At 33.6% G+C, this 25,363-nt stretch overlaps 1 protein-coding gene and 1 long non-coding RNA gene across 3 annotated transcripts; both read left to right on the forward strand.

Annotated features, from left to right (window-relative positions):
* Nucleotides 1-495: 495 nt before the first annotated feature.
* Nucleotides 496-24,845, forward strand: LOC132749784 (glutamine synthetase-like). 2 transcript variants are annotated; one of them, XM_060739680.1, is made up of 7 exons: nucleotides 18,659-18,739; nucleotides 19,981-20,128; nucleotides 20,520-20,687; nucleotides 21,865-22,005; nucleotides 22,246-22,376; nucleotides 23,741-23,943; nucleotides 24,424-24,845. In XM_060739680.1, the coding sequence occupies exons 1-7, from the start codon at nucleotides 18,710-18,712 to the stop codon at nucleotides 24,734-24,736; spliced, it is 1,134 nt and encodes a 377-aa protein (XP_060595663.1). In that variant the 5' UTR covers nucleotides 18,659-18,709; the 3' UTR covers nucleotides 24,737-24,845. The 2 variants fall into 2 exon arrangements, with proteins under 2 accessions (XP_060595664.1, XP_060595663.1); XM_060739681.1 differs by lacking the exons at nucleotides 18,659-18,739; nucleotides 19,981-20,128; nucleotides 20,520-20,687; nucleotides 21,865-22,005; nucleotides 22,246-22,376 and adding exons at nucleotides 496-986; nucleotides 1,637-1,804; nucleotides 2,195-2,335; nucleotides 2,577-2,707.
* Nucleotides 4,259-5,346, forward strand: LOC132749782 (uncharacterized). Its single transcript, XR_009628465.1, has 2 exons — nucleotides 4,259-4,299; nucleotides 4,758-5,346. It is a non-coding gene; the product is annotated as an uncharacterized LOC132749782 (long non-coding RNA).
* Nucleotides 24,846-25,363: the final 518 nt, after the last annotated feature.

The raw sequence follows: 25,363 nt of genomic DNA on the forward strand, positions 1-25,363 counted from the left end.
TTATCTCTCATTTATAGATTTTTGATAGTGTTTACAGGGGCGTATCATGTTTTGGGAAAAGGGTCGTACTCTTATTCCCAAGAGTCTATGCACCAGGACTGCATTTCTTACAAACCTTATTACATGTAGAGAAACTGATAGCGAACAGCATGGTTCCGGATCAGACTGCGCGGATGCGCAGGCTGGTCGGGATCCATGATGGTCGCAAACCCATTATGTTGGTTTTGTCGTGACGCGACTCATATGTTAAAGGAAAAAAAATATAATATTAAAATTTATATAAACTTTATTTCCAGAAGGTGCAACAAATGTAACATATAAGTGTAAAAAGTTTGATGGAAACTCATGTGGCTTTCCATACAAGAAAAGTATAGTGGTTATTTATAAAAAAAAAAATAACAATAAAAACAAAGAGAAAAAAAACTTATCATAACTTTACATGACATCCGGTGTTTTGCATATCATATACGCGAGATCTATTGTCACTAACCGCCTCCGTGGTGGAGGGGTTAGAGTCGATGACTTCTAATCCAGTTACCTCTCTGGCGTGGGTTCGATACCCGGGAGATGCTTTGGTAGTTTAGCGCGGAGGAAGGTAGTTTAGTACTGGTGTAACTCTCCAGGAACGATGGTTAGGAAACTACCCGCCTATATGACTGAAATACTGTTGAAAAAGGCGTAAAATGAAACAAACAAACAAACAAAATCTTGTCACTAACCAGCGACCCTTAACCAAAGTCAAATCATGAAGAAAGTTGCATCAGTATTTTATTTTTTATCTTTAGTCTAGTATATATATAATGTTTTTCAATCCCTAAATGAAATGCACTTCTTTCAGATGACTACAAAAGAATTTGTTGTTAAACCGTTACAAATTCCGGATGATGGCACGAAGGTTATATTGGAGTATATAATAGTGAAGTATACTCGTTCGAGTTTTTTGTCTAAAACATATGTGGTGGATACCGAACCAAAGTCACATAATGGTAAAAAGTTAAAAGAATCAGTGTGTACATTTCTCTAATTCAATTTCTTAATATATGCAGCAATATTGACATACTATACATTTTATACCGATTACATATTTTAGTTTATATAGAATATATTTATTTCAATTGTATAGGAAGCTATATCCTTACAGACAAACTATAATAATATTTGGTATCGGAATTTTAATAAATTTATTATTATCAGAACTTTGGTGAAGTGTGAACATACTGAGGGGTGAAATATAACAGTTGCAGAATTGTGCCTTTTGTAAATGTGTTTTTGCATGGATATTTGAATAAAGTAAAGAAATGAAGAACGTTTTATCACATGTATATTATAAATTATTTGTTTGAACAGAGATTCACATTACCTATATAAATCGAACATGGAGCGAATTCTGTAGTTATTTTACAGCAGTAGCTTTTGCGTTAATCAGGTATATTTTGAATGGAACATCATTCAATCGAAGTCCATATGACGTTAAGTCAGATCCGTGCAGTTTCGAACTCTTTCGTTGATCCATGGATGAGATAAACGCAACAGATACTCATTATTTCTTTGATATCGTTTTGGGTATTCATTCTGTTTCATGCTCACAATATGAGAAAATGACTTCCAAATACAAAACATAGTGTGTGTTTTACAGAGTGCCCGGTTCGGTATATACACGAGTTCGATACAATCGAGGCAAAACATCCGGCACCTGAGTTGGCTTTGGTACCTGTTGCTATGTGTAGAGATCCATTTAGGCTAGGCAAGCATAAGATAGTTCTCTGTGAGCCAGCTTATCCAGATAAAAGAAATAAAGACGTCGGTGAGAAATTCAAAATACTTGGTCAAACACTAGGCGGTCGTTCATGTTGAATTTTCTTTTTGTTTTAAGTGACATAGTTTATCTATGTAAAAAATTCAAATTTATGTTTTAAACTTTAAATATAGGGTTACAAATTCACAAGCAGTCCTGAAAACGGTATTTAATTTCTTGTTATAAATACGTTGATCTTTCAACTAAGGTAAAAGAATAACAAGAATGAACCCAGGAGCACATAGAAATAAATGTCCTATATATTTCTCAATATTTATAAATGATAATGCTATTTAAATTCATCTGACTTACTTGGAAAAAGTCACATTAGTCATCCTCCATAACATATCTTCTGTAATATGTAATTTTTTTTATTTTAGACACAACTTTTTTTTTCAGAGTATAATATAAGAAAGAAATGTAAAGAAATATTAGATCAAGTAAAGGAACATGAGCCCTGGTTTGGTATTGAGCAAGAATTCTACATTACTCATGAAAATGATATTCCCTTAGATTGGGCACATTTCCAGCCATCTATAGGTATGTGCATAAAATGCCTTATATCTTCAATGATAGCACATTAAAGTTTGAATTTCAAGATTATTATAGTGTAAAGCTTAAGCAGCGTATTTTCTTCCCTTAATGTCAACATTCTTTTTTCTATAAAAACGTGTTTGATGATTTTGTTTCTTAAGTTATATAATTATTTATCTGAAATTTATTTAGTTTTGTTCATGACATAGGAATAACAATCCTTTCGAATATTTATATGTAATTGTAGATATTAACAGTGAATTGACAATTGGAGATCATGTAGGTTTTGAGCGCCAATTTGTCGACCTTCACCTACGAGCGTGTATTTATGCTGGTTTAGATATGTACGGATGTGTTAGAGAAATGAATCCATCACAGGTATAAATATAGCAAGACATTGTACATGTGAGCAGCGTCACGACAAAACCAACCCAATGCGTTTGTGACCAGCACGGATCCATACCAGCCTGCGCAGTCTGATCAGAATCCATGCTGTTCGCTTACAAACCCTAATACAAGTAGAGAAACTGATAGCGGACAGATGGATCCCTGACCAGACTGCGCGGAAATGCGCAGGCTGGTTGGGATCTATGTTCTTCGCAAAAGCATTACGTTGGTTTTGTCATGACAAAACGGCTCAATGTGTCAATCTGAAATATTATATCCATATAGTGCCCAATAAATCCTTTATCATGCTGGGCGGTATATAGGAAGTCAACCCTGTCGGGTCAGTTCCCGGTCGACATCATGGTTTCTTGGCCCGATAAAAGTAATAGAAGCGCATCGAACACGAGGCTATCTGATTGTACGAGCGGGCTAAGCCCCCCCCCGAATATATCAGATTGCTGAGTGTTTTGAATGTTCTTTCTCTTTTATATCATAGTCAAACATAAAAAAACCACAAATATGAAACCCCACCAAAAAAAGTAACCATTGAACGAGCATCTGATTATGATATTTTCCTCGCTATCCCTTTCTCTGTCGTCACAATATGTTAACCCCGAACAAAATGAACCAATCAATGGGCATGCTTTGGAGTGCGGGTAACTAATACCTGCACTCCAGTTAACGCACTGTGCATTTTTAATTTATGCGATTTAACTCTGTCTCATTTTCAACAGAAAGGTCCCTTAACTATGATACAAACTTGTTTTATTCAATGAACTGTCACTTGAATCAACTCTCTGATCGGGTCAAGATCGATCACGTTTCCTCGTATGACGTTTGGGAAGCGCACTGGAAAGTCTTGTCGAAGGTCTTGAATATCAGTTGCAAGAAAATATTAAACAATAAATCAACTCTCTACCATCACCCGAAACCCCCCTGTTTTAAACCCCCCCTTTAAAAAATTATAAATTCCCAAAAATATTTCGTGTATACAGTTAAAGGGGAAAAACATTAAATTTTAATGTTGTTTCTTATAAATGGTATAAAAATATGTCTAATCTAAGACAAATCATGGGTCTTATCATCTTATAAGTTTAGAATGCAGGAGATGTTGATTTTTCTTTCATCCCCAAATTTTAATAAGAACCGTTTTGGGGGTTAAAAAATTGGGTCCCCTGGAAAATTTATTAAAACATTTCAAATTTTTACCCATTTAAAGGGGCCAAAGAATGTTTTGAAAGAAACGCCCCGAACAAAAAGTAGTCCTTTTTTAGTAGTTATTTGGGTGATAAAAAATGTTTTTTGGGAAAAATTTAAAAATTGGACCCCCAACCCTTTCAGTTCTACTTTTAGGGGGGAGGGTTTCCCCAAATCGGTCCATTTGCCAGGTATTCAAAGCCCGCTGACCATGTTTATATTTGCCCCCCTAAAATTCCCTACGTTTTTGCCCGAAAAAGACAATGTAAAAATAAACATTCCCAAAAAATCGACCCCCGCTCGGAGGGGAAAAAATGCCCCCGGGCCAAAAGTTTCATCCCTTTAAATTTTAGTACCAGGAAATCTCGAGAAGAAGGTGGTTTACAGTAAGTATATGATGAAATCTTTGATATCCATGAAAAATCTCGAAATATTTATATACAATGATTTTAAAAGTGACGGCAATTGACTTTGTTTGGACAGTTTTCTGTGAAAAAATTTGTCTTAGTTTCTGTTTGTTTTATCAATCATATTTAAGATTATTTAATAAAATTTAGTAAATACCGCTGTGGGTTCGAATCCAGACAGGGAGTTTGGATTCTCTCATGTGAGGAAGCTATCAAGCTAACTTACGGAAGGTCGGGGGTTCTACTCAAGTGCCCGGTCGTGCCTGAAATAATGAACGGAAAGGCACCACCAGTAAAGCTGAAACGTTGCTTTATGACCTATTCTGTTTCGGTGTGACAAATAAACAAATCAAATGATAATTAACACTCAAGAAATGTAAAAGATAACTTTTCAGTACGAACACAACAACAACTCCAATATCTCTGATTTTTTTCAGGACTTTATATAGCATAATAGATAATATATCAAAGTATCCCCAAGAAGCTATGTTTAAACATTACGACATATCAAATGGTGAGGAAATGAAATGGTATTTGGATGGTGATTTTTACATGCCATTATATCACGAATTCAAGTATACAGTAGGAGACAAACATCAATCAAGCATCAGAATACCAACCCATGTTGCAGCTGAAGGTAAAGGTTACATCGAAGAGAGAAGACCAGTATCTGACGCCGATCCTTATGATGTTTGTCGGGTATTTACTGTAGCGGCTTTATTTGATCATAAGGGAAATGTGTTGATTTGATTTTTTGTTGCATGAAGTTTGGTACCACAGCTTCAAAAGGAACTAGTCACTATTCAGACTTTATTTAGCAGGAAATTGTTTGTTACATGTATACAAAGCATATATTTTTTATCCATCTTTGTTGTTGATATTGTTAATCACAGACTTCTACATATTTTTCATGCGTTTTACACTGTTGTTTTAGTTTGATTGTTTGCTTTGTTAATCAACATACGATATATTGTATTGTACATATTATGGTTTATGGTGCAAAAATAAAACTGCTGATACTTATAATGAATTAATATTAAATAGCTCCTTAATTAGCATATAAGTTTTAGATATGTATTAATTTATATAAAACAAATTTACTATTTTAACAGTATGTCAAATGGCCATAACTTATTTGATGACAGAAAATGATGAACACATAGACCTGGCAATTGTTTAGTTACTTTCATTAATTTTCGTCATAGTATTACATGTAAATATTTGGAAGATATGGACGTCACATGTTTACAAAGGTACCGATAGCTTCTTTTTATTTCCACCACGAGACATGCCTAACATTTATTGAACTGAATAGCATCAAACTAGAAGGTTTCTTTGTTTATTGTAAGGTTTGTTTATTGTAAGGTAAAACTTTATTACATGGAAGCCCGAAGTGCGTTTGGTCATAAGCAGGAAAGATAATCCGTTTAGACTCCATTAAAACATAGCTGTGCAAATAACCACAACAGATTGTCTCTTTAGACCAAAGTTATATTTTTACAATGTCAACAAATGCTAAGAGAGTCCCAGTTTAACATAAAATATAATTATGTTATCATGTGTTAAATGTTATTTCTCTCTGTAATTTAATTTTCTTCGCTGAGTCTAATGTGAAAATCATAGTTTGGTACTGCAATGAGTTCTGAAATATGCAATGTCATATGCTATTTCAAGCTGCAATTTTAAATCATACATAGGCAATGGACTGTCTAATTCATCGGATACATTATATGCTTTGAAATTGTTTGATCTTTGACATAGTATCACGAGGTAACGTACTCTAGTTAGCTCTTGTCGGCTATCATCTGTAAATGACTATAATGTTTAACCTCGATTATTTTAAATGTAAAAAATACCTTAACTCAAAGCTGAATGGAAGAAGCAAGTAACTTTTCGCCAATCATCAGTCGTTTCATTAAAACTTTTAAGGCATACCCACTAAAATGCTTTCCGCTTTTAATAACATCTGACGGACAAATTGCAAGACTCTATAAAGGGAAGTTCTTAAAGCAGCACGCCTCCAGATTCATGCTTATTTTCATGAATTTTTTGAATATGTAATTTAACAGTATAATATTGTGAAGTAACCAAAAGGAAGCAATTCACACATTATCAATGACACTTACAACCCAAGTAAATTACCAAAAAGTGGTCAAAATATGCATTAATGCCCTTACTGCATTAGTAACGCAGTAGAAATATAGTTGTAAATACTGAAAAATCAGTCATTAACCGCACATAACATGTAAAATATAACTTTGATCTTTAATCATTTTACTTTGCCTTACATCTTAGTACATATTTCTCAAGTTTGATGTTATTGAAATATTTTTACTCATCTGGAGGCATGCAGCTTTAAAGCCGTTGGCATTAAAAGTTTTAATTTTCGTCTTCCACCTGCCAGCTGATGTATGTAAGAAATTAAAACTTTATGTTCTATGCTTTTGAATCTCAATGGAGTTCCTTTAAAAATATTTATTTTCTTTCAAACGAACGCGAAAACTGATTGAAAATAAATGATAAAACAATGAGTAAAAACATTCACGTATGCACGATATTATAAGCTTATCAGATTGCTAGTCTATCTATACAAATGGTATCTAAAGACAGAGTCTTAGAGGTTTACAAGCATTTTCAAGTTTAGTTATGTTAAAACCAAAACGAAAACCCCCGAAGAGGGAATAATCTTAGTCCAAATTAGAGCGACCGTGGATAGGCGACCGGCCTCAATTACATGTGGGCGTGTTCCACATCAACATAGGTATTTCGTCACAAAAAGATTTAATTAAAGCAGCCACACCAGTTCAACACTGTGTGCTAAGAAAGGCTGATTACAATCAGCTCTTAATCAACTCTACACATTATGATCTGACGTGCAGCAATAGGAGGTCACCTCGTAACCTTCACAAGCGAGCTTTCAAAATTTTCACGATTTCGGGAACAAACATGGCGTTGTCCATTTATAGCCGAAGACTATAGACTGAATGATTTTTTGAAGTAACGGAAATCTATAGACTCAATGATTACTTGAAGTAACGGAAGACTTTAAGTAACGGAAGACTATAGACTGAATGAGATAATCATGACCCGAAGCACTAGAATTAACCACAACGAAAGTGACCTTTAAACTAAACTAACCGGACATTTTTCTTGTTGTTGTATTTTCTTTAAAAAAATATATAGTACTTTCTTGTGGTAATTAGTTCATATGTTCATTATATTGTGTGTCTTTTAATTGTTTTTCTTTTCGTAACTCTTTTTAGAAATGTCTTGACTGAAACGTTGTCCAAAGACTTTACAATCTAAATCATTTTTTTGCTCTTGATTTTAACTACATAAATAAATTAAATGAAATTACTTGTGTTTAAATTTATGTATCAAGTAGGCAAATTTGTAGAAATTCAAGCTAATGATCATTGTATGCCTGCTGATAAATTCTTGTGATCTAACTTGCAGACAAAACTATTAATTTGTCCTTCCGCAACATCGGGTGTGCCCGTAATACATACGGAATATTATGTTGAGGCATTGTTTTTTGCTGTGAGCCGCGTCGGAAAATCTTTTCGTCGTTTATAATACTTGTACGAGTTATCTCTCTTACATATCAAAAATATATCACCACATGCATATTCCCTGTGAGATTAGATGTCGTCTGCAACGAACATGTATAATTATATATTATATAAATTTATATCAAAGTTATAAATGATCACGAAATAAGCAATTGTATAAGGCAAATCCTCAACTATTTTCTTTAGCGGCTTGACTTGGTCATATGGGAAAAAGATATCCCAATTCCAGAAGCTTCTCATGGTCGTGTTTAAGCACTCATACATGGGACCTCTATTCTCATCCGACATTTTTAGTTGGCAAGCCTTGGGATCGAGCTCACAATGTCGAGATTACAAGTCTTGCGCTCTAACAGATTGAGCTATGCGGGCTTCCACCCTTAAGAGAAAACTATACATGTATATTAAATTGTAGACGTTTGCGTTTGAACATGCCTTTAATCACTTGCTGTGGTTATAATCTAGATCTATAATGGTTGCCTCACATTTAGGACAAAAAAGAAGCGATAAACTACAGTGTTTGTATACACAATCTGGTCTGAAATTAAATGAATCATTTACGTTTACTTAATACTGTCGACATTTATCATTAGCTAATAATATAGGTTAGTATTTTATATTAAATATATCAATTATCTTGTATTGTCATACTTGAAGTTATATACTTATCAATATCTAATTTGCTGTAGTTAGTTGGTCAATAGGGTAGGTTGATAACTTTATTTTGTGTTACATCAGAAAGTTCAAGAGATGTTAGATTTTATATATTACCCGATATTAGAGACGCATGCCCATCTCTTAACTGTGTGTGTGTATGAATTAATAAATTAATGAAAGTCGCACGCTTTAAATGGCATCATTTCCACGTGCCTGTTATGATAGTATATGCGAATGAAGCTGTATATATTTATACTCAAATATTCGTTATTTCTTTACGGAATATGATTTCTATATATATAATATGCAAGGAAAACAATCAAACACCGACTATTTTTCACAGGGTGACAGAAACTCGTAAACTGCCGTAAACCGTTATCCTTGACCTCTTTTACAGCAACCGATGTTAGATTGTTATATTCTGAATTGATTGGCGGTGAAAAACTTGAATGTATTAATTTTGAACCTCGTGACATGTACAAAGTCACCGTTGTGTATTACTACATGAACATATATTTAATGTATTACATTTTAGTGGCAATTACTTGCTGATTTATCTGTATATTTGTTATGTATGCTTGCACAAATGTTCTATTATTCATGAACATTGAAGGGAACAAAGTTCCTGTCTATGTACAGTGTATATCAAAGGATTATGTATACAGTACACGTGCATTTATTTAATGCGTAAACATTTTCTTATAATTTAATCAAAAGTTTCATTTCCGATCTGGGTAAAATTTGCTATAAAATAATATATACATTTATCAGATAATTTTATTTGGATTTGGACGCTTTACACATGTCCAGTAATTGTTTCATGAGCTTATTTATCGTTGTGGAAATCGTGTTACTGTCGTATATTTTCAATAATGCCACTAAAATTACATACATGTATTTATGCACATTATTGTTATGGCCACTATACGCTTAAATGGTATAACCCGTGTTTAAGGAGGTCTTATTTTCTTCTGTTAAAGTAAAGACAAAAATAAAGTAAAATTATGAAACATGAAATCGTAAAATGAATAAATTCATGTTCTTATTTCATTAAAAAATCGCGGTAGCAGATGTCTGTATAACCAATGAAACAACATAAATAATCATTTCAAATAAGTTCAGAGCACTTGAAAGCACACACTCGCACGCACGCACGCACGCACACACACGCACGCACTAAATAGAGACATCATCATTTTCATGACGAGATGTTTGTTTTGCCACTTTGTGTTCGTCTGTCTGACCAACATCTGTTACTAAAGGCACATTTACACATTCAACATTTCCAATGTCGCCTATGGCTCTACTTCTTTCTGATAAATATTCCTGTTTATACTTTAATAATTTCATGTAGTTTTGTAACTCAAATTTTGGTGTTTTGAATTTTTCGCGGGACACATATTCCGAGTAATAATGCGCTATTTCCGCTTCCTCCCTTTCCCTTCTAATGTATTTAATCATTAGTATCACCATACTTAGCGAATAAAATAACAACACCGTTACTATATATAGAAGTGCGTCATTAGACGTTCTATAGTTTTCCGCCGTGGCTTCGGTTGCATTGCTGCAGATAATTGTTCCAGATGAAGAAGATTGAATAGTTTCGTTATCAACTTTTGTTGAAATGTTGGCTGACAGTAATGTAATATTCAGCTGATTGGACGTGTAGTTGTATGTAGGCATGATGGTCTACAATCCGGCATAAATCTAAAACAGCATCTATGACACATATAAAGTGACGTCATATCACAATCACCAAACGTCAATTCCTGATTCAGCAGTCTGAAATTGATAAAAATAAATGGCTAAAGTTTTTGTAAATGCAGAAATTCTGTATGAATCGATAAACTGTTTCTTTTCCCGACAATACTAGAAAGATGTCAATTTAGTGCGGCGACAAAGCAGACTCTAAAAATCTCATAGATTCACTATAAAACCATAGAATGCTACTGAGGTGCTCACCATAGCTGTTTTAAAGAAGCCCATTTGCGATACTCGATAGTGCTAAGTGCATTTACTGTAAAAAAGTGTAATAATAATACACTGTGTGCCCATTCTCTCTCCATTGCATTTAATCTCCGAATTATTGGTAATTGCCAGGCGTTATTTTCAGATAAACACGCTAATGGAGCATGCTAGTATACTTTGTAGCCCTTTTCGTAAAGAAAGTTTGTATCTGCATTGTGCTATGCAGTGCGTGAGAAACAGACCATTAGGGACTGCTTCAACTTGCTTGTCACATATGAAAAGGATTCATAAATTCAGTCCATTTATATAGGGAAATATGTTAGTTAGACTAAAACAAGGTCGCGCATAAGACAGAGATTTGCTGAATTCAGGGGGTACTTCAGGTAGTATTAAGTGTACAAAATGTGCAAAATTGCGCCCACGTGATTCGACAGATATTTCATCAAAATTTTTAATGGCATGATTACTTGCAATAACTAGTTCAAGTGTTGTTTCCAGATTTTTGTTTTTTTTAATGCAATCATGACATATGAGAAAGATGAATAATATTAAAATAGAAACTCATGGTTTCTGGAAAGTTCGTTATGAGGACGATAGTTTAGTTAACACTAATTAGTTCCTCTGATAGTAACATTAAATTCCACCATTTAGATGTGCTAGAATTGACATAAATAACGTTTGTATTCTCTCATGGGACCTAATGCAATGTTTTCGCTTTGTTTTCCAGAGATGTTTGAAGAAACAGCAATTCTCCACTTGGAAATACCCAAAAACATTTATGTCAGTTAAGCTACAGTCTCACTTACATCCCGGCAGAGCCCCGGAAGACGTCCGGGTGATCCATGAACGACCGGGGTACATCCGTAACTCTGCCGGCAATGTCCTGGATTAATATCACCGGGGTGGTCGGGATGATCCGGGAAGTATAGCTTTGCCGGCTTCATCCTTAGCTCTGCCGGGAACGACCAGGTAAACCGGGGAAGCACCGTAGCTCTGCCTGCACAAAGCGGGGATGATCCGGGATATGATATAGTCGGTAGAGCTACGGTAGAGGCCTGGCGAATGCTGGCAGAGCCCCGGTGAATGCCGGCAGAGCCCCGGAAGATGCCGGCAGAGCTCCGGAGGATGACGATGGAGCTAAGGTTGATCCCGTTAGAGCCTCGGCAAAGCACGGTTCATTTCAAAAGAATCACGACAATTTGCGATGATTGCACTTGTTTGTATTAAAACCCTTCCCATTTCCCTTCTATCCAGTCTTGCATAAGGATTTTTCAGAAAATCATCATGAATTACTATTCTTGAACAATAGATATTATATTAAATAAAAATTATGTATCAATGTAATCATTTTCGCGCGTTTTCAATCCAATTATATTAAATAAAAATTATGTATCAATGTAATCATTTTCGCGCGTTTTCAATCCAACGGGGTTCTACTGGGGCTCTGTCTGGATCGTCCTGGGCTCTGCCGGGGCTCTGTCTGGATCGAATAAATGATTTTACAGTATTTATCAGCATATTTTATACTGAGTGACTAACGCAGTAAAGGGTATATTTTGCATATTCTGGTCTACTTTTGGTAATCATCGTAGATTTTAAGTGCCGTTTACAATGCTTAAATAACTTTCTTTGTTCACTTCAAAATATTTTACCTTAAGATACATTTTAAAAGAATGTACGAGAAATACAAAAAAATAACATGAATCTAGGGGCATGCTGCTTTAAAGTGTTTGATCTTATAGTAAATATAGTAAATTGTTTCAAGCTGTATCATATGACTTCTTATCAAACCCAGACAATGTTTCAGTTTTTCAGTTTGAAAAGCCCCCCCCCCCCCCACCTCGTCCAACATCACGTGAATATCACGACACCATATCACATGATTTGTGTCACGACGACAAGTCACGCGGTCAGTTTCATTAGCTTTCCAAACTGACGGGTTTCAAAAAATATAACTGTAGTGTTTTAATGCTGTAAACATATGAGTCATAAAGATCTAGCCCGCCCTTAAGGCTCAATAGTTAGAGCATCGGCCTTTTAATGCAGAGGTCACTGGTTCGATCTCGGGCGACATTGAGTCTGACAACAAAAAAATCTCTCACCGCTTATTTATTTCAGAAATCATGTTGGATTAGTACTTAGTCGGTCACTTGCGAAAAAACTGAACCACGAGAATCTATCCGAATCCTACTTGTTAGCAAGGTCTTCCGAGTTACTATGCCTATAACTTTGTACTGCAATTTTCTTTATCACCGATTTAGATATAATTAAATTAAGCTCACATTTTCTGCTGAATAATAATCATAATTTCAACATGACGAAATCCGCATCTACGCACCAATCTATCATATATAATAGCTACAAAAGTCACGTGCATAGGGTTTAGTATATGTATGTGTTCGTTTAGTATATGTATGTGTTCGTTTAGTATAATTATGTATGTGTTCGTTTAGAATATGTATGTGTTCGATAACTTAACAGACATGGTCTTGTTTTACTGTACTTGTGACATCCGCTGATCAGCGGTTAGTAATGGTTACAAGCAGTTAGTGGATTTCTGTAAATGTGTGAGTCTTTTTGACAATACAATTCCTGACAAAACAATAACAAAAGAATCCTACAAAATGACCAAATCATTTTGAAATCTCTGGTAACCGTTAGTGTCATAGTACATTTATAAACATATCATTATAATTATCAATTAAGTACTGTGGTGTTGTGATGGTTTAGTTTAAAGTGAAATATTATCAGTTTAAGCAAATAATTTAAGATGAATATACGATAAACAAGAGCTGTCAGATAGCCATCGAGCTCTACTAACTTTAATTTTAATGCTTGACCCATCTATATTGGTTTAGTATGAACGAAGAAAGCTGTCGGGGCATATTGCCTTTATAATCATTATCATCGCATAAAAATGAAATTAACACAATCTTCATCATCATCATCACGTTAATCATTGTCAAAATCATCATCAAATTGATCATCACACCAATCATCGGCATTCAAATTATAGTAATCATCGACTGTATTGCCATCATAAAAACACATAGTTCACATATCTATCATCATCAAGCTCTTATTTATCAACTTCTTCATCACTTATATCATTATAATCATTATTAGTATGCAGCCATCTATCATCAAAAACCATCGCTAAATTATAAGAAGTGCGATGTTCGCTAAATCGTGTTTTAGACGTAAAGAACGTGGAACTCTTTATCTCACTCGGTTTCATATAATGTTGATAGTGCTGATGTAATGATGTCGATGATGATGATGATGATGATAAGTGAGGTATCCTTATGGTGGTGATGATGATGAAGTTAATGACGATGATGATCTTATGATGATAATGACGTCTCCATGATGATGATGTACTGACGTAAAGACTGATAATGATGAAGTACTGATGATTGATGTACTGCTGATGATCATTTACTGATGATGATGATGATGATGATGATGATAATGATGATGATGATGATGATAATGATGTATTTATGATGATGATTTCACTATGTCATTGACACTATTATACCAGTATATAGTTGGGACATATATTCGTTGCAGTTGTAGAATGTTTCAACGGATAAAGCTCTCTGAGAAGTTATATGCGGCGTAACAGTACAACCAATGAAAATGAAACACATGCTATCAAGAAAATGTGTGTTGTAATGTGAAATACAATAATAAATAATAAGTCTGAATGAAAATAAATGTTTTAAATCTTTACATAGCAACAAGAAGGTACAGTAGCATATAACATATGGGCCAATGTGCGTATGGTTATCTGAGATATTTTACTACCAGTAAAAGCGGAAGTTTTTGTATGACCAGTGTCGATATGACTTAAAATCTTAAGGAAAAAAATCTGGAAATATTATTGCTGAATTTTGGTGAAAGTGTCTCAAGAAAGGAGGAGATTAAAGTGAAAAATAACAATATTTGTCTAATGGGGAGAGATAATTCTAGAAAAATTGGCAAAAGAGTTATTATATTTATCACATATGATATGGGTAATAATCAGGAACATATATTTGAGGTTTGAAGTATATATACAAAACTGTAGTGAGTTTTAAATGAGAAATTTGGATGTCAGTTCATTTAACATCATTTGAAGAAAATGAATGTAAGTCGTTTTCAACGTTGAAATTCAACATTGAATGTTGATCGTATAATTTTAAACAAAATGGGGAGCGTTTAAGAGCATCTGTTTGTGTTTGGGAATCATCAGAATCACTTGAAGATGTCTTAGAAATGACATCACAATGCCAAAACTGTTAAAACCACTTTACAAGATAGGCAATATCGCGTTTTACGGACTTGTAAAAATGAATGTTTATTCATTAGAAATGTAAAACTAGCTATGGCTTTTCTAAATAATCTGTTTTAATTACGTTTAGAATGATCATGTTGACTTATGTAAGGAATGTAAAAAACTACAAATTATCACAATTGGTCCTGTGACCCTGTTCCCGTTTAAATATTTTCGTTTTGATACTTCGCCCGCATTTCAAACTTAAAAAATCACTAACTTAACGCAACCTAACCAAGGCAATACATTTATTGTTTATGCATTTATTTACACTGGCGAACCAATATGGGACATTCTGGTCTGGTCATCGTACACACATCAAGCAGAATCTTACTCTGACATGTTCTTCATTCGATGATGGTGACAGTCAGGAGTCGACGCCACCATGTCTAATCAAAGCACAGAAGGAGCTGAATTTGTTTGGGTCTCAGAATGTCAGAAAGGTGAAGGTTGTGAGATTATAAAACAATTTGTTTTTGTATAGTGCCACCAGTGCTTTCCAGCGTTTTAATTGTAGTAGATTGGCTATAAGACTAATTGAAACACTGATATTCAATCCAATGTTTATTTGACTTAAACAGATTGGGAAAAAAATGAATTGCCTTAAGTGGGATTTGAACTCCAGACCTCTCGCTTCCTAAGCGAGCGCGCAAACCCCTCGGCCACGGTGAATTTATATGTGGACGGCTTGAAGAAAGGCATATCATTCTAAATTAGGGTTTGTAACGACGCTCACTATTGTTTAACGCTTGTGTAAATATAGTCATGGCCCTTACTATAAGCATGTATATCTATAAAGAAAAAAAAAGCTATTAGAAATCTTCGACCATTCGGGAATCATTTTGCTTGAAAATTAATGCGCCTGTCATGTGACCATATTACGCAGTGATCTCCCCTGAATTTTTCGGCCTTTGTGTTACATATAAAGGGAAGTAACCGCTTCAAAAAAAACGGACTACTTTCGGCAATTGCAATTAACAGCATTAGAGTCTGAAATTTCGCTACCATTATTTGTTTGGTCTGACGACCCAAACAAATGATAAAAACGACTCTAGTTGAAAACACGTTTCCGAGTAAGTCACGCCAGGTCACAGAATTATCCTTGACGACTTGACCGTGACCTGTCGTGTGTCTTCTCCGCGATGTGCACGTCTTGGGAGGGATAGAAGAAGGAACAGAATGATAACATGTGCACTTTTCTTTTTCATGTTATACGGAAACTGTAAAAAGTAACGTCGGTCTAAATTATCAGGCGTCATGTGATTGTTATATACAATATAATGTTACACCAAAATAAATAGAACATCGACATCTCTCCTCCATATCATCACTTAGGCTTAAGAATACATGTACATACGTTAAATGATATAATATACATGAATACAATTATGTTTAAGATAAACAAAACATAAAAATCAATTATACCCTCGGTATCTGGTTTTTTATACATTTTAAGAAATAGTTTGTTATTTTCACTTTATTGTTATTTTCTGAAAAGAATGTTTTGTATTTCACAATGTTTTTTTTCTATCTTGAACCATGCTTTTATCATGTCATCATGGACTTATAAGCAATATTTGATTAACATAAATGTCCGTCTGTCTGTCGGTCTATATAGTTCGTGTAGTCGAGCTGAAAAGCAACCACACATAAAATAAGTTAAAAGATGTAACATTTTCGTGACTAGATGATTAGATGATTTCGAGTCATTGATACGTGGGTCATTTGTTAAGTACTAATCAGTCGCAAAATTTACAGTTATTATCAGGCAAGTGTAATAAAGATGTAGAAAGATGTACTAGTATATGCACTTTAAGTGAACATACTAATTATAACATTATGTACACTGCGATTGATAAATGACAAAGAAACAAAAATGACAAAGAAATGCAAAAAGCGTATTGTTTAGGTCGCATGTTGCTTGACTTTTCACGCCCGATATAAAAATCAGATTTAGATATAAAAGGTCAATGTTTGGAGACTGATCCGGTACTATCCGGTTGACATGAGAGGAGACCAGACAACAGCAACATCCGGAAGTCATGCTGCTGCGGTAAAACAGCCATGTAACATAAATTCTCGTCATCAGCTTTTAGCTCGACTAGGAAGAATTATTGTACTCATCATGGCGGTGGTGTCGGCGTCAACCTTTGGTTAAGATTGTGTTTGCAATTTGGTAACTCCAAAACCACTGAATGGAACAGATTGACACTTTCCACACATGTTTTCTGTCATTATCTAGCATGGTGGGTACAGGTTCCACAATTTTAAGTTACACTTTAAGAGAGGTATGACACTTTTCTTACTGTCAAACACTAAGAAAAGTCTAGCGCAATGTCTTACGTGCAGCTATTATTCATACACTTCAGACGGAAGGTTCGTACCCTGTGGATACCATACCTTCGCACACATTTAATAAAATACAAATCCATTCATTCGTACAGTAATGAGATATAAACCTGAAATTATTTAGACATTATCCTGACATAAATAAAATTAAGTTACTATATGTTGATTATGATCGGTACGTATCCACATTCGGTCACTATGTATGTTAGTGTTCATCAGTGCTGTTCTACAGAAATTAGAAACTTGGACGGGAGCGATAGCGACAGGAGAATGTTTCTAATTTCTGTAGAACAGCTACGGATGAATACTAACATACTTAGTGTCAAGCTTTATTTTGCCTCAAAATCACTCACTTTAATACGTCACTATGTGTTTCTATATTCCCATCTGATATGCATGCACATGCCACCCGATTCTGTTTAGTTAGCTGCTACTAGCACATTTTTATTAGACTTATTAGGCTGCTACTAGCACTAACATATGCTCCTTTTTTATTTAAAAAATAGGAACTGAATTGCATCTTTGTTACTCTAAAAAAACGTTATATAACTTTGACACTTATTTTGCAAAACTTTTCATAATTTATTTCACCAAATAAACTAATATGATCATAAACTGATACATCACATAGAAAACATTTAGAATAAATAGACCTACCTACTTGGACATTTTGGGTTAAAACGTTAGCAGCGTGATGCAATCAATCAAATTTGGGAATGTACTCGTACTATAACTTCATAATTTTCTGGATCCTCCAGAAAGAATTATCATGGAATAGAAGTTATGGTTATGTCATGATTTTTATATTAAATTATGACAACTATAAGAAATGTGAAATTGAATTGATGGTATGAAATCTAGAATCTGCGTGTGCTTAAAATTTACAGATATGAGTATAGTATATGTATATCGATATATGTACAGATATGGCTTTGCTATAGGGATTTTGTTTTATAAACAATCAACATTTAATCGCGTTTAGTAAAAATGTGCATCTTTTTCTAGATGATCATATTCCAACAGATGACCATATTCCAATAGATGATCATATTCTGACAGATGATCATATTCTAACAGATGATCATATTCTAACAGATGATCATATTCTAACAGATGATCATATTCTAACAGATGATCATATTCTAACAGATGATTATATTCTACCAGATGACCATATTCCCACAGATGACCATGTTCTGATAGATGACTATATTCTGTCATAGATGGCGATGTTTTTACAGATGTCCATATTCCCACAGATGATCATATTCTGAAATAAATATATATTTTGCATAAGCTTCTTTTGGTTTTAATTTGTTTTATCATCTATAATTTCTTTGAGGGACAGTTTACAAGAATTTACTACACCTTGATAATGTCGGCTCACGTGTAAATAGATTTTGACTGTAAATATTTGTGAATGATAGAATGAAAGATAATAAAATTATCTTCCTCGTATCTTTACTATAACGTGACATTGACTTGCTTCACTGTGATAGTGGTCAATTGTTAAAGAATAACGCTTAAAATGGATCAGATTTACTCCCAACTTGAAACGGTATGTAAAATTGTTAGGATTACATACGTTATATTGTTCGAACAATGATATTTTAATTATTCAATTAAAATTGATTTTAAAATACAGTTGATGCAACAGGACAAAATAAATTCATCTTCATTTAAATGAGTGAACACCAGGACACAGACGCTTGGGGGTTATGCAACGTGATACGCCCCTGTAAACACTATTTAAAAAATCTTTTAACATGAAAACACGAATTAAAAAAGAAGAAAAAGAATCCATTATAATTATAGAATAGGAAAACAACACACTGTGAATCTTATTAATAGATTTAGTACGCATAAAAGGTCTTTTATATTACGTGCTTGCACGAGAAATAAGGATTTCGATACAATGCGCAAGTAGTCGAAAGTGAGTAGCTGGGAACACCTTTCGTAATGCTTGACCAGGACGCAAAAACTTTCGATTTTTATTAAATGTTGATTTTGATATAAAAATGTGTTGTATAAATTGCACCTGGTAGAAAATTCGATATTCTATTGATTTTCACCGAAAAAAGTCACGGTTATGTTTTATTTAACATGTTTTACTGGTTTTAGGAATCTGTGCTCACATTTTGGAGTCTGCAATCTTTACTTTACTGAGACTTCACGGTAAAAAGTTTATTTGTTTTTGATTTATGCGGAAATTTAAAACAAAAACAGTTTTATCTTTGTAACAGATGCCTCATTTACATAGGCGTATCGCGTTGGGGAGCAGGGCCTTACTCTTATTCACAAGTGTCTATGCACCATGACTGTTAGGATACTGTATATATAATTCTTACAAACGCATAAAATTCAACTGAAACAATCAACAGATATACACATGCTTATAATATACATGTTAAAGACAAATAATAATTGTAATATTAAAATTCTTTATTTCAAATGTAACATATTAGTGTACAAAGTTTGAATAGAAAATAATGTGGCCTTCCAAACAAGAAAAGTATAGTGATTATTTATCAAAAAAAAATAAAACAAAGAGAAAAAATTATCATAACTTTACATGACATCCGGTGTTTTGCATATAATATACGCGAGGTCTCTTGTCACGAACTTATTCGCCGTGACAGAGACATTAACCAGCGACCCCTTGGATAACTTATCTGAGCGGATTTCAAAACCAAAGTCAAATCATGAAAAAAGTTGCATCAATATTTTATTTATTTTTTAGCTTTAGTCTAGTATATATGTAATATTTTTCAATCCCTAAATGAAATGCACTTCTTTCAGATGACTACAAAAGAATTTGTTGTTAAACCGTTGCAAATTCCGGATGATGGCAAGAAGGTTATATTGGAGTATATGATAGTGAAGTACACACGTTCGAGCTTTTTGTCTAAAACATATGTGGTGGATACCGAACCAAAGTCACATAATGGTAAAAAGTTTTAAAAAATACATCAGTGTAAAACGCATGAAAAATATGTAGAAGTCGGTGGTTAACAAAACATCTTTTCATCAACAACAAAGATGATAAAAATATATGCTTTGTATGCATGTAACTAATGTTCCAATATTTTGCGCATGTATATATACATAATTTTGAAGTAACCAAGTGTATATTTTCTTTTCTTTTATATATATATATATATATATATATATATATATATATATATATATATATATATATATATATATAATATATATATATATATATATATATATTCAGTATTGTTTTTATATCGTTTGAGTATTCATTCTGTTTCATGCTCACAGTGTGAGAAAATGACTCGCAAATGTAAATACAAAACATAATTAGTGTTTTACAGAGTGCCCGGTGAGGCATATACACGAGTTCGATACAATCGAAGCAAAGCATCCGGCACCTGAGTTGGCTTTGGTACCTGTTGCTATGTGTAGAGATCCATTTAGGTTAGGCAAGCATAAGATAGTTCTCTGTGAGCCAGCTTATCCAGATAAAAGAAATAAAGACGTCGGTGAGAAATTCAAGATACATATAATCTATATCATAATGAACCGATAGAGCATCACATTGCAATAAAAATAAAACATGCATTTTTTTTCTAAAAACACTGAACATGTACTTAATTGATTATTCTTAAATTACCAACATTCAAGTATTGCCTTAATCGGACAAAAAAAAAGCACAAAATACGATATGTTCAATTTATTTTTGAGTTTATTTTTAGCTTGACTTTTTTCCTAGAAAAAAATGGTCTTCATAGCTCTCCTTGGACAGACAAGACCTTCAAGTACACCTGAATGACCTCCAACTTTATGGTCAAATATTTGATTTTTGCTTACTTTTGCTATAAGTGACAAAGCCTATAATTTTGTAATTTATAAATGAATTGTTTTATGTAGACGTAATTGAATGACCTTGACCTTCAAGGTCAAATCATACTAATAGTAACAGAAGCAGCATCAGCAGCAGTTGTTGATGTCGTCAAAATAGTGAATTTTGCTACGAATGACCATTTTTTAGTTATTTATCTATGCATTTGATTATACTTGGAGAAAAGAACACTTATGACAAATTAACATTTAGAAATATTTTGTTATGACCTTGACCTTCAATGTCAAGTTATTGAAATTTGCTTTCATTATCATAACTTTGTTATTTTTTTACTACAGACTTGATTAATACTTTAACAAAAAACCACATTTGACAAAATAGACAATTTGAATTATTCTGATATTACCCTGATCTTGATTGACATTGGCTATCAATGTCAAATTATCGAAATCTGCTTTGATTGTTTAAACTTTGTTATTTGCTTACATATCTGATTCATACTTGGTCAAAACTAGGCGGTGGTTATTTCTGTTTTAAGTGACCCAGTTTATCTATGTATAATTTAAGCTTTAAATATAGGGTTACAGATTAACAAACTGTCCTGAAAACTGCATTTAATTTCCTGTTATAAATACGTTGCTTTTCGGACATTATCTTTCAACTAAGGTAAAAGAATAAACAAGAATGAACCTAGAAGCACATAGAAATAAATGTCTTCTATAGTTCTCAATATTTATAAATGATAATGCAATTAAAATTCATCTGACTAACTTTGAAAAAGTTACATTAGTTATCCTTCATATCATATCTTCTGCAATATATAAATTATTTCTTTAAAACACACACTTGTTTTTCAGAGTACAATATAAGAAAGAAATGTAAAGAGATATTAGATCAAGTAAAGGAGCATGAACCCTGGTTTGGTATTGAGCAAGAATTCTACATTACTCATAAAAATGATATCCCTTTAGATTGGGCACATTTCCAGCCATCTATAGGTATGTGCATGAAATGCCTTATATTTTCAATATTAGCACATTAAAGTTTGAATTTTAAGATTATAATATTGTAAAGCTTAAGCAGCGTATTTTCTTCCATTAATGCCAACATTCTTTTTTCTATAAAAACGTGTTTGATGATTTTGTTTCTTAAGTAATATAATTCTTAATCTGAAATTCATTTATTTTTGTTCATGACATAGGAAAAATATCCTTTCGAACGTTTACATGTAATTGTAGATATTAACAGTGAATTGACGATTGGAGATCATGTAGGTTTTGAGCGGCAATTTGTGGACCTTCACCTACGAGCGTGTATTTATGCTGGTTTAGATATGTACGGATGTGTTAGGGAAATGAATCCATCACAGGTATAACTGAGCCGCGTCACGACAAAACCAACATAGTGCGTTTGCGACCAGCATGGATCAAGACCAGCCTGCTGCGCATCCGCGCAGTCTGATCAGGATCCATGCCGTTCGCTTACAAACCCTATTACAAGTAGAGAAACTGATAGCGAACAGCATGGATGCATCTGATCTGGTCAGGCTGGTCTGGATCAATGCTGGTCGCAAACGCATTATGTTGGTTTTGTCGTGACGCGGCTCATGTGTTAACTGATATTATATCCATAAAGTCAATAAATCCTTATTATACCTCTGCGGGGAAGGGTGGGGCGGTATATAGGAGTCAGCTTGTCGGTCAGTCGGTCCACATCATGGTTTCTGGGCGATAACTAGAGTTTGGAATAATGTATTGTAATCAGTCATGGTATACAGCAAGTTTACATGAAGATCCTGGTTGGGATTGCAATTAATTGAATTAATTCATTGTACATAGTTTATACTTCATTTACTATATGTTGAGGTCAAAGTTGCTGGTAGGGGTATCACCTTTAAAGATAGGTTTAGTTTTAAATTAAAGCATAAGCAGTATAGCTTTAAATTAACATTCTGTATCAAAATATTTCCGATTTTGTTAAACAATATATACAAAGACATATTTTGGCAAATGTATATAAAACTATAATTAAATTGATCAAATCCGTCTTAAGGATGGTACAGGAACGGATGGCAATTTGTTTTTGGTGCCTTTTTCAGTCCATTTAAAGAGAAATAACGATAGTGGGACCAAAAATTAGACTACGCTGATATCTCAAATATTGTGTCCAATGTCAAAAGCAAGGTCTCTTTTGCCGAAAGAAAATGAATAAAACACGCAGCATGTTTTGGCTACGTTATAGTCTGTCTTTTCAAGATGTCCTCGTTGTAGATTATTTTCATTTGGAAGATGTGGTGGCCTAGTAGTTAAGGTAGATTCTTCTCAATCCATTTATCATGGAATGATCACGTGTTTTTTCGTATGACGTCTGGGAAGTGCACTGGAAAATCTTGAATATCAGTTGCAAGACATACGAAACAAGAACATAGTTCAAGACAAATCATTATTGTAATGTTGTTTCTTACACATGTACAAATATTCTGAATAAAACTATGGCTTATCCAAGATAAATCATCTGTATTATCATCTTGTAAGTAAAGAATGCTCCAGATAGTGATTTTTGTTTCATTTTAATGATTAGAACATCGTTTTTCCTAAATGATTGATTGATAAGACTTTCAAATGGTCCAAATGTTAAGAAAGAGCGTATCGATCAACAGCAGTGGTTTGGATGATAAAACATTTTTTTGCAATATTAAAAAATGGATTAACTTGCAGTAATTCTACTTTTCAGTGGGAGTTTCAAGTCGGACCATCGCCAGGTATTCAAGCTGCTGACCATGTGATATTTGCCCGCTATATTCTCCTACGTCTTGCAGAAATGCACAATTTAAAAATATCCTTCCGTAACATCGACTGCGCTCGAGGAACAAATGCTCGACAAACGTTTCATCTTAATTTTAGTACCAAGAAATCTCGAGAAGAAGGTGGTTTACAGTAAGTATATTTTGAAATCTTTGATTTATATAAATAAATCTCGAAATATTAGTTACGATTTTAAAGTGACAGCAATTGACTTTGTTTGGGCACAGTTTGCTGTGAAAATATTTGTTTTAGTTTCTGTTTGTATTATCAATCATATTTGAGCTTAGAAACATGTAATTTAATAACTTTTAGTGAATACCGCTGCGGGTTCGAATCCCGACAGGGAGTTTGGATTCTTTCATGTAAGGAAGCTATCAAGCTAGCTAACGGAAGGCCGGTGTTTCTACTCAAATGCCCGGTCGTGCCTGACATAATGAACAGAAAAGCACCACCAGTAAAGCTGAAACGTTGCCTTATGAGATGTGTGAAGTTGGCGTATTCTGTTTTGGGTGTGACAAATAAACAAATCAAATGATAATTAACACTCTAGAAATGTAAAAGATAACTTTTCAGTATGAAACACAACAACAACTCCAATATCTCTTTTTTCAGGACTTTATATAGCATAATAGATAATATATCAAAGTATCCCCAAGAAGCTATGTTTAAACATTACGACATATCAAATGGTGAGGAAATGAAATGGTATTTGGATGGCGAGTTTTACATGCCGTTATATCACGAATTCAAGTATACAGTAGGAGACAAACATCAATCAAGTATCAGAATACCAACCCATGTTGCAGCTGAAGGTAAAGGTTACATCGAAGAAAGAAGACCAGTATCTGACGCCGATCCTTATGATGTTTGTCGGGTATTTACTGTAGCGGCTTTATTTGATCATAAGGGAAATGTGTTGATTTGATTTTTGTTGCATGAAGTTTGGTACCACAGCATCAAAAGGAACTAGTCACTATTCAGACTTTATTAAGCAGGATGATAAAGACTGGAAATTGTTTGTTACATACAAAGCATATATTTCTTATCCACCTTTGTTGTTGATGAAAATTTCTTTTGTTAACCACCTTCTTCTACATATTTTTCATGCGTTTTACACTGTTGTTTTAGTTTGCTTGTTTGCTTTACATAGTGGTATTGTTAATCAACATACATGTATATTGTATTGTTCACATTATGATTTATGACGCAAAAATAAAACTGCTGATACTTATAATGAATTAATAATATTAAATAGCTCCTTAATTACCATATAAGTTTTAGGTATGTTTTCATTTCTATAAAACAAATTTACTATTTTAACAATATGTTAAATGGCCATAACATATTTGATGACAGAAAATGATGAACACATAAATCTGACAATTATTTAGTTTCTTTCATTAATTTTCATCATAGTATGACATGTAAATATTTGGAAGATATGGACATCACATGTTTACAAAGGTACGAATAGCTTCTTTTTAATTCCATCATGAGTCATACCTAAAATTTATTGAACTGAATAGCATCAAACAAGAAGGTTTCTTTGTTT

This window comes from Ruditapes philippinarum, unplaced genomic scaffold, assembly GCF_026571515.1.
Source record: "Ruditapes philippinarum isolate M1 unplaced genomic scaffold, ASM2657151v2 ctg5697_1_1_1_1, whole genome shotgun sequence".
Taxonomy (NCBI): Eukaryota; Metazoa; Mollusca; class Bivalvia; order Venerida; family Veneridae; genus Ruditapes; species Ruditapes philippinarum.

Excerpts from the sequence above, each read along its gene's own strand:
- LOC132749784 (XM_060739680.1), top strand. The coding sequence starts at position 18,710 with ATGGATCAGATTTACTCCCAACTTGAAACG. Across the intron at positions 18,740-19,980 it reads TTTACTCCCAACTTGAAACG|ATGACTACAAAAGAATTTGT; the intron begins GTATGTAAAATT and ends CACTTCTTTCAG. Across the intron at positions 22,377-23,740 it reads GGGAAATGAATCCATCACAG|TGGGAGTTTCAAGTCGGACC; the intron begins GTATAACTGAGC and ends TCTACTTTTCAG.